Source organism: Polypterus senegalus, chromosome 7 (assembly GCF_016835505.1).
Source record: "Polypterus senegalus isolate Bchr_013 chromosome 7, ASM1683550v1, whole genome shotgun sequence".
Classification (NCBI taxonomy): domain Eukaryota; kingdom Metazoa; phylum Chordata; class Cladistia; order Polypteriformes; family Polypteridae; genus Polypterus; species Polypterus senegalus.
The window spans coordinates 157,186,105-157,196,589 of NC_053160.1; the positions used below are offsets into that span (position 1 = coordinate 157,186,105).

Sequence of the window (10,485 nt, forward strand, 5' to 3'; positions counted from 1 at the left end):
GTCTGGTCTTCACTCTCCTGACCAGGCTTAAGCAAGTTCACTAATGGAAGGAAGAATGGACTACTTTGTCCACGCAGAAACAATACCCACAAACACAAAATTATCTTGACTAGGAAACACTTGTAATAAAATGAAAAAACAGCAAAGCTTGACACTTGTAACCCATTTTAGAGGAATTTACACAAGGATTGGAGTCATAAACTATTAACCACCACCTATGGCCCAAGAAACAGATAAGGGTTAGCATATGGGCCAAAGTAAATGGAGGCCACACAAGGCTTTATCATGAACTCAATCTACAGAGACTGAAAAGGAATGTGATGGTTAGGAGGACACACGCTGGAAATCACTCCAAAAAGTTTCTGTAACCTCAACCCCCGCATACCAACCAGGGTGCAAAAAGAAAGAACAAGTCTGCAACATTCTGTAGTAGAAGCTTACAGAAGAAAAAAAAAAAAAATCATACAATTACTTGTAATCATTAAAGATCAATATTCTGGACCTGTGTAGATAGTGAAGCCCAATAGACAGACAAATTAAAACCTAATGGGCTGGACAGTAATGAAACAGATTAAAAATTCTTCTCTAGGGGTGTCCTAAGCAGAGGAATGGAAACTGATGGCAGCAACATGCCAACCTGATAAAATGCAAATGAACAGTTTATTAGCAATTATTGAACAACTGGACAAAACACACCACACAGTCTAAGCATTTACTACTCAGATTCTCAACCAAAAAGAGACACAGCATTTTCTGGGCTTGCAATGTAATGTAATCCAGCTGAAGATCTCTAGGAAACGTTCTGCTTCCAGTGACTTCATAATATACTAAATGGGCGCTTTATAAACAAAACACCATCCATCTAACTCCAATTGAAGAACTACTACTTATCCAAGAGGCAGTAGACACAAGAAACGGTTGAGTCCTGAATAGTAAGCTAAAACCATCACATCACAGGGGGTTCTGGAGGTGCCAAGTGAGCCATGTGTTGGACCCAAGTGTCTAGAGGTGGATCAACACCACTAACCACTTGGCTAGTCTTGTGTTGATAGCATAAAAAGTAAAACATTTGGGTTGGAATAAAAATACAAAACCATATGCATTTAAAAATAAAACCAATTTACTTAAAATAGAACATTTATTTGTGCATCCAAACAGTTCAGAATATATACAGCTAAATATGTACAATATTAAAATCTGAACAGATTTCTCTTAAATACTCAAAAGGAGTAAATGTCAGCTGGGTATAATGAAAAAATGTCAAATGTATAATACATTTCAGTCTCCTCGGAACATCTGGGATTTTTTTGGGATTTGTCAATGGGTTAATGTAAAATTTCCACAAACTCTCCAAAGTCTTTAAAGCAAATGCAAAGCAAGTGTGAGCAATGCAAGAATCACCAGGTATGACCAGGACTGATGCAGCCGGCAGCCATTTGAATGAAACTTGTACTCCTCCTGTGTGTCATCTGAAACAAAAGGAAAGGAAATAGGTAAGGCAGCTGCTTTGTCATTGGTAAAAGGACATTTTAACATCACAAGGGTTGCCATATTTCTTGAAAAGGGAGGCCATTAAGAGTCTTGCCAGTTGGCAGGCTCCTGCACCTTGACTACTGAAGGAGGTGCGAATGGCAGCCATTCTTATTCAAAGACAAAAGAAAGGCACATTAGAATAAAGAAAACCCGACTCCCAAAAAAACATTAGCAAAATATTTCACCTTAGATTCATTTGTTCTACTGGTTAACTTAAAAAAAAAAGTTGCAACCAAAAGGAAAAGAATTGTTAATACTTCATTCATATTTGTAAGAAAAGGGGTGTCAAGTGCACCCCAGCTGATTTTAGCTATTTCAGTTATAATTACAATTCATTTATAAAGCACACACACAATTTTAGATCAGAACATAAAACTGCAATTACTCGAAATGGCAGAAGAAAGGAGACTTGGGAACAGCAACACATTTTACTGGACTAGTAATTAAGTGTAATCTACGAAACCTCCAAATATATTTAACTTAGAACAAAAAAAGCACCTTTAAATACATTAATGAAAGTAAAAAGCCATTCTCATGGTTAAACAAAAAAAAATTAAGACTGGGAGGTAAAATAAGAAACCCAATTAAAAAAAAAAAAAAAAAAAAAGGGAAAATGAATCAATAAAAATAAGGTACTTAAAAGCAGTCTGCCATCTATATTTGAATTTTTCCCCTGGCCTTGCCCATTCCAAATACAAGATATTAGCTGCCCCAAGGCAGTGGGAGTACTGGCAACATCAGGTATGTGGCCAGAAACAGTCCATCACAGTCCATATTCCTACAGAGCAAGATTTAGAGCTTGCAAAATACCAGATCTTTAGGATGCGAGAGAAAGGCCACAAAAAAAAAAAGAGAACATGTAAACTCTAGACAGGGTGGAGTTGGAACCAGCAGCTGTGAAGGAGCAGCGCCAACCAATGTGCCCTCCAAATAGCTGGGAATGTTTCTAGATTGGTTTCTCACTTACCATTTAATTTTAGTAATCCTTTCCAAAATTATGCTCTCAAATCTCAAGTTCTACAATTCTCTAGGTCCTTGTACATCCGACAGACATTTAACTGGACTAATGGTCCATCAAAGCCAACTAGTACTTAGATAATCTCAGATCATTGTTTACAGATTTTCTCCTATAGCATAACAGTCTCTCCAAAATGCAGCAACATTCACATTTCTTTTAACTTTGGAATTTGATTATATTTTAGGCGACACAGCACAGGGGTTAGCACTTGAGCCTCACTTTGCTTGGGATCAGGGCTCCATTCTCAGCTTAGTCACCGTCAATGCAGCATTTCTACAGATTGTCTACCGGTACTATAAGTTTCCTGACGCAACTCCCAAAAACTTCACTAAATCTTAATTAGGAATTGTACGTTTGCACAGAACCTGCAATGGCCTGGGGCAGCATTCAGGACTGGTTGCTGCAACCAGGCTAGGCTGCAGACCCTACTGCCCTTCAATAGAAAAGCTGTACTCAGAAAATGGATGTAATTTGTCCCAGTAAATAAAATTCACAAGGGGGTGTCATGCATCATTATAATTTAGATTGAAGTTCGACTCAATGCGGATTCCTAAAACTATAAAAAGAACACATACCACAATTTTCTTGAAATACTCGAGGAAAGCAATGGAGAACTCCATAGCCACAACGACAATATGAACATCCCTTCTGCACCCATTCCCCATGAGGAATGGCTCCACAATTTCTGAAATTTAAATAAAACCTCATTAGACCCTCCATCTTAAATTGAAAGCATTTATGGATGCACTCCATCAGAAAAAGCCAAAGTCTCACCTGATCCGTTCATCATATTCACAGCTCCTGCCTATAAAATGCTTTGGACATGCACAAAAGCTCCCCAAAATACACGTACCCCCATTCTGACAACAGTTTCTGTTTAGTCTGGAACCTTTGAAAGAAAAAAAAGGGAGAAAGCCACAAAGTTGTATAGCATATCAGATAAGACATTACAAAGTGTACACAAAAGAAAAACTCCAAACAAGGTCAGAGAGGCTAATGTTTAACCACAAACACTCGCTCTGTTTATTTTCCCTTCTCCCTCTTGACAACCAAAGCTTTCAATTAAAAGGCAATAAAACAAGGAAATGCTTCACCAAATGTTTGCTTATTTGGGCCAAATTCTGTTTATCTGTATTACAAGCAAATGATCACGCTGAAGAACAGCTGTATAAAGAGTACCTAAAGCACCCATTTAACAGCACTTGGTCAGGTCAAGTTTGTGACCTTTTGTATAACAGTTCATCTGCAGCTTAATTAAGGGAGCAAGGAAGATAGATTAAAAAGCAAAAAAAAAAAAAAACCTCTTTAACAAGTAAAACACCATTTAGAAACAAAAAAAAAAGTATAGCATGGAATACCACAAAGCGCAGTTAAATACAGCAAAGTCACACCACAAACTTACTTCCAGTAAGACCAATGAAAGGCAACACCTCTCCATAGTCTCTGTGCTTCTTTTCTTCTAGCCGAGTATTCATTTCATTGAATTGTTTCAGAAATTCACTGTGGCGAGTCGTGGGTTTTCTAGAAGATTCTGACTTTCTACTCTCTTCACAGTCTTGCCCTTCACACCCTTAGAGACGAGAGTGGAAAACAAAATTTAGTTGTGAATATAATTTAATCTTCCTTTCACAATTTACACTATCATGGAGATCTGGAACACTATCAAAGAAATGTATATTATATAAATAAAATGCTAATGCCTGTCCATCTGTCATGAGATTACTCACAAACTAATGGGGCTAGAACCTTGATCTTGGTGTTAATCAAAAGCTTAAGACTGCTGTGATAGGTTTTGGAAATTAAAAAGAAAAAAAAAAAAAAAAAATAGCAGCCTCCTGATGGAGATAAAGTTTATTGGAATTAAAGTATGGTTGCCACAAACCCTTCCATTAGTAATCTCCAGGAACACTGTACACACAGGTTCAGAACTCATAATTTTGTACATTTGTAAATATCGGGCAGAGATCTTACTGTTTATATCTAACCCTTTGTAGCATTTTAATTTTAGGACCACAGGTCTACATGTTTCACTAGTATTAACACACTTCAGTTATATAAATGGCCACCATCACCACTTCAGTTTCAGGAGACTGGGTTGGAATCCCAATTGACCAATGTTTGTGTGCACTCATCGCAGGTACTCAGGTTTTCCTCCCAATTGCAACAAAAAAGATGTGTTATATAAAATTTGCCCAATCTCACTTAGGGTACCTTTAAGGGGTCTGCCTTATACCCTAGGATTCTGAAGTAACCAAATGAGATTGAAAATGGGCAGGCTTATTAAGGGCAAGTGAATTCAAGAAAGTCCCCGCCACCAGATTTCCCTAAGTTAGTTCCTTTAAGGAAACAACTCGTGGAAATTTACTTAAAAATCACCACATCCTCCAGCATACATTAGGTCCCCAGTACACAGCTATATGGCATTACAGCTGGTGCTTTCTCACCCAATACCATTTAAAGAACTAAGAAACTTTTTGGTACCATACGTTCCAAAAACTTCACACACACACAAAGTCTTGAACCTCCTCCGTGTAATTTAGCTGCCACCCTTTTATTAGTAATCAGCGTCCATTCTGCATCTTCATAAAAGGATGGACCACTAAAGATTATAAATGCAACAAGCACATTGAAAATTTAAAACCATTGTGCAAGCTGAATAATTTTACATTTTTCGATACATTTGTAATTTTAAACTTCACACAAAGGAATAATGCCAAACACAAGTCTGAATTTTGGATGGAACCCAATTCACCAGAGAAAAATGAGTAAATGTGCACCAAATTAAATTTGTTTTGTCAATTGACACGAATCATTATTTGACTTCTATCAAGAGGCATTAGAAATATGAAAGCTACATGTAAAATAAGTGAAAATGCTGAGACTTTATAAAACTACCACCGACTGAGCATATAGTTCATTATCTCCATGTGGCTGAATCATAATGACCGCAATATCACTTCAGGTTACATTAAATGATCTCTTGAAAGAAGAAACAGCTTCTTCCAGTTGGGGTCACAGTATATGTATAATGTATTATAAAACTGCACAAATCAGATTAGGCGGGATCAGTAAATGGATTTTTATCAAGTACCAGCAGCACCAGAAATCTAGTTATAAAATCAGTTTTAATTGAACACATTTGAACATTCCCTTTTTACAGCTTGTCCCAAGGTTCACTTAATGTGGAGTAGCTATATTACTTTTTAATAACAGTTTTCTGTAATTTGTTCATCTAGAGTGATAGCATTGCCATCAATACTGGCACACAGAAGAGAAAACCAGATTCACGAATGCACATCACATAAAACTTCAGATAATTTCCAGTCCTTTCCATAATTTGTCTAAAAAGGTAATCAAGATCATGCAACAAAAATTAATGTGTACAAAAGGTATAAGCTACCAGATTGTTATAGTATTTGATTTAACATTGATTCAATCAGATTTCTGCCCATTTCCTGAGCATGCCTTCTCCAAGACAGCTGTGCCAGGAGTGGAGTGCCTACCATCATCAACATCACATTCAAAATAAGCACCAGTCTTAGAAGGGGCCCTAATGCCCTGCAGGGCACACCCCAAATAACCACCCACATTTGGTGAACGTGCACATCTGACAGGAACCACGTTTGGAGTGGAACACTGTTTAATGGGAGCAGATAAATGCAAAATGGTTACTGAATGTACAGGTAATATGCTTTTGTCTCACCGTTATAGTCACACCTATTCACTGCGAGCCCCTGATCATACAACACAACCCGTTACTAAAGACGGCAGTGAAGCAGAAGCAGTCTTGTCATTACAGTTTTATCTTCCTACAGAGGAGGTTGCCTTAAAAAGCTCATCCACTTGGTGAGCCTGCATTTTTTTACCCCTGGATCAAATAAGCATCATGGTCCAAACAGCTAGATCATCACTTTTCACACAGCCCAGGGTTCAACAAGATTCATCAGTAAATTAGACAGGAGGTGAAAACACCAGAGAAACACACTAACACTATCAAACCGAAGAAATAACAGGGAACTAAAGCAGGTTAATTTATTTGATGCATTAAATTTATTAAATGTGGGGTAGAAGCCTAAACCAGCAGCTTCACATATAAATGAGGAACTTGGCAGGCAGTGTGGTGTAGGGATTACGGATCTGCACTTTAAACCCTGAGGTTGCGGGTTTAAATCGCGCATCGGACACTGTGCCTGTCCTCCATTTGAAATAGGAATATGAATAAGTAAAAAATAAATGTAAAAGGTAACTCGTACGGGATGAAAGTTAACCCTTCCTTGTTAAACATCCATAAACCAAAATGCCGAAAGATGTTCGTTCGTGCAGAGCGAGTATGCGGTGGTCCCAAAGTAACGACTGAATAAACGCGCAAGACATCACTCCGCACTATAGTTTCAACAGCCACATGTGGCTTTATTTAATAAGGAAATACAAATTAAGGCAAGTGTAATGTTACTGAAACTGGAAGGTTGGTTTCCTCCGTCTTGAAACATCTGCGTTATGCCAGTGCCCGACGGGTAAGGCGCTATATAAAAGTTCACAAACGGCATCTGCGAACTCAAATTTTGCCCACTTTTCCAAAAGGGGGGAGGGGGGGCGACGATTTTAGCAGTCGACAGTACCTTATGTTTGCATAGAATCTATAATATCGTTTCTGATTAGGGAGTAAAAACTTAAATACATATTTAAGTCAAAGGTAAGACAAAATCCGACATCAACTAACAATAATAAAGTTTAACGACCCACGGACCCCATAAAATAAAACCTTAACGTACCAAATCCGAACTGAAGGCTCTGAAGTACGAAGACCATGGATACAGCCCACCTGAGACGAAAAGAAAAAATAACGTTAACCTCATCACAATGAAGTAACTATTTAAACTAAACCATAGTTTCACTTAAAATAAGCAGTGAACTGTGTCACATACGCTCACGGGGAAAGTGAAAAGCAATATATAAACGAGTGCGTGCTTGAGACCTTCAAGAAACAGGTAATTTGAAAGCCCTTACCCAAATGACTCTCCGTAATTCATGATTCGTGTACGCCTTGTTCACCCTCAACCGAGAAATCCAAATTAAAGAGCGTCGTGGATGTAACAAACGTTAAAACGTTTCACTCGCACCCATCCAAAAAATTAGCCAAAAGACGCAACACTACTTGCTTTTGCTATGAAGTGACTCACAGCTCGACTGAAACTGCGACTACTTTTTTTTTGTCGTGGCGACTGTCTCATCAACTCGTTAAGGATTTTTGACAGCCTCTTATCACCCCCCGGCCACACCCCTCACCCCCCGCATCGCATGCGCGAGGATCGCTTCGTAATCTTGAAGAATCGCATCGTTTGCGTGGCCTTACTTGATAAGACCAAGTGGCAACTACAAACTTGAATAATTTAATCGCTAATTACACATGAAACTGCAATTACTGAATGTTTTGTAAGCAACCCAATTAACATGTAAATCCTACTGTTAATAAACTGCGATTAGGGAAATCTGTGCAATGGCATCAAACCCATCAACTCTGAGATCAAAAGCAAAAACGCAATGAACAGTAAGTGTGACAAGTCCATGCAATCATAATCCTATCTGTAGTCAGTGATCAACAGTCACTGTATTCAAACAGTTTTTATCGCTCGCACAATGGGCTAATTATTTACAACAAAAACAGCTTTTGCTATCTCAAAATTATTTCCCAATTCTGCCAGTTTAAATGTTATCTTGTAGGCTCTGAAATCCTATCATCTTCTGACTATGTAGTTGAACTTCACAATCAGTTTTGTGTTTAGATTCTTTCAGAGTGAATACTGTTTATCTGTCTGCCTTTCTTAATGTGTTTTATTTGTCCTGAATAAGAAAAAAGTATTGTAGCAAGGTAAAATGCTTCAACCCAAGCAACAATGGGAGCAAGGCAGGCATCAGTTCTGAACTGGAGGCTATGATATTTATTTTGCACAGTGCTCCAAGACCAGGGTTCGCATCCCAGGTCCTCGCTGAGTGGAGTTTGTATGTTCTCCCTTTGTCCGCGTGGGTTTCCTCCAGATCTTCTGGTTTCCTCCCACAGTCCAAAGACATGCAGGTTAAGTTAATTAGCTCTACTGCATGGTTGGTGTGTGTGTGTGTGTGTTCACCCTGCAATGGACTGGCACCCTGTCCAGAGTTTGTTCCTGCCTTGCACACTATACTAGCTCCTGCATCCCAACTAGACCCCCGCAACGTTGTTTAGGACTAAGCAGATTAGAAAATGACTGACAGTGCCTCCAATAGGAGCAACAACAATCATTCATACATTATTTATTTGGTACAACATTTGTATTCTGTTCACTGTTAGTTCGTTCTAGTGCTTTTTACTTGTAGTACTCCAATAGGAGCAGCAACAATTATTCATACATTATTTTTGAAAACACTTTTAAAATGAATCAAGATTTTTTCCGTAATTGTGATAATACAATAAAGTGTAAAAATGAACAGTCACCTGTACTAGAATCATCTGGTACAACATTTGTATGTTGTTCACTGTTAGTTCGTTCTAGTACTTTTAATAATCAAACCATCGATTCTTTCATTTTCACTTCAGGGTCATAGGGATCCAGGGCCTATACCTGAAACTTAGGGTGTAATTCAGAGACAAACATTAGACAATTTAAACAGTCCATCACAGGCACACACACTCATTCACAACTGCCTAATTTAGAATTACCAATTAACGTAACATTTTTTAGGTGGGAAGAAAGCCCACACAGACTCAGGCAGAACCTGGAAATTCCACAGAAACAGTGTCCAGTCTAAAATTGTGCTGCACTTTTTACGTTTTATTTTGTAGAGTAAATTTCTATAGTAGATGTGTCAATCAAGCCACCTATTCTTATTTTTAATGTATTATCTATTGAGGACACTGGCAATTAGTCCTTTACATGTGAGTGCAATCAATAATTGTTCATTTGGAATAACACTTGTTAGTCAACAAGTCCTTTCATTATATGTCCCAGCATTTCCTAATACAAGGTATTACAGCCTGTTATGACAAAAATGAGTGCAGACAGGTAACAGCACTAGATGCTATGCCAGACCATTGCAGGATACACTCATATCAACCCAAGTATAGACTGACTAATCGACATAACAGCATGTATTTGGATTGTGAGGTCAAACCAGAATTCCTGGAAACCCTCATGACATATGGGGGAGAATTCAATTTTACATTACAACCTTCCTGAAGAATGGGCCACAGTTGCCTCAAAAGCTTGCATTTTGTAATTGGTTGAGTTAGCCAATTAAAAGTGTTATTTTGATTGACTTCTCATTGCATCCATAGTGGCTAACATGGTACAACACCCTACCAGAATCTGAACTGAGATTCAAGTGCAATATGGCAGGAATGCTTCCTATTGGTCCATCATGCTTTCCTACTGTCAGTCTTCATGGTATTGTATGCTTAAAAGTAAAGAACAGGTTCATTATAATTTTGAACATAAAGGGTACCTTTGGGAGGCAGAGTGGTAATGCTGCTACCTCACAGTAAAGACACTAGAGTTCACATCCCAGGTCCTTCCTGTATAGAGTTTCCTTCGGGTGCTCTAGTTACTTCCCACTGCCCAAAGAAAGGTAGGTAAGGTGATTTGGTGATGTTAAACTGGCCTTGGTGTGTGGGTGTATATGTTCACCCTGTGATGGACCGGCACCCTGGCCAAGGTTTGCTCCTGCCTTGTGTCCTATTCTTGATGGGACAGGCTCCTGTGACCCTGGTCTGGATTAAATAGGTCAGAAAATGATGGACCATCCATCCATATTTTTTTTTATTTTCAATGTCATTTTTTTATAGACAGTTGCTTCAATTCATTCTTATTATTCAGTTTTGGAACTTGTTTTTTCCAGTACATGGTTTTAGAAAACCAGAGTCTATTTTAGCAGCATCAGAAGCAAGAGGAGAGAGAGGTTGG

The 10,485-nt window shown here is 38.4% G+C and overlaps 1 protein-coding gene across 1 annotated transcript; it reads right to left on the minus strand.

Moving 5' to 3' along the window:
• Positions 1 to 1,124: 1,124 nt before the first annotated feature.
• tdgf1 (teratocarcinoma-derived growth factor 1) lies at positions 1,125 to 7,794 on the minus strand. Its single transcript, XM_039758063.1, has 6 exons — positions 7,559 to 7,794; positions 7,324 to 7,373; positions 3,954 to 4,121; positions 3,326 to 3,440; positions 3,127 to 3,236; positions 1,125 to 1,469 (listed from the first exon to the last, which is right to left on the minus strand). The coding sequence occupies exons 1-6, from the start codon at positions 7,579 to 7,581 to the stop codon at positions 1,360 to 1,362; spliced, it is 576 nt and encodes a 191-aa protein (XP_039613997.1). The 5' UTR covers positions 7,582 to 7,794; the 3' UTR covers positions 1,125 to 1,359.
• Positions 7,795 to 10,485: the final 2,691 nt, after the last annotated feature.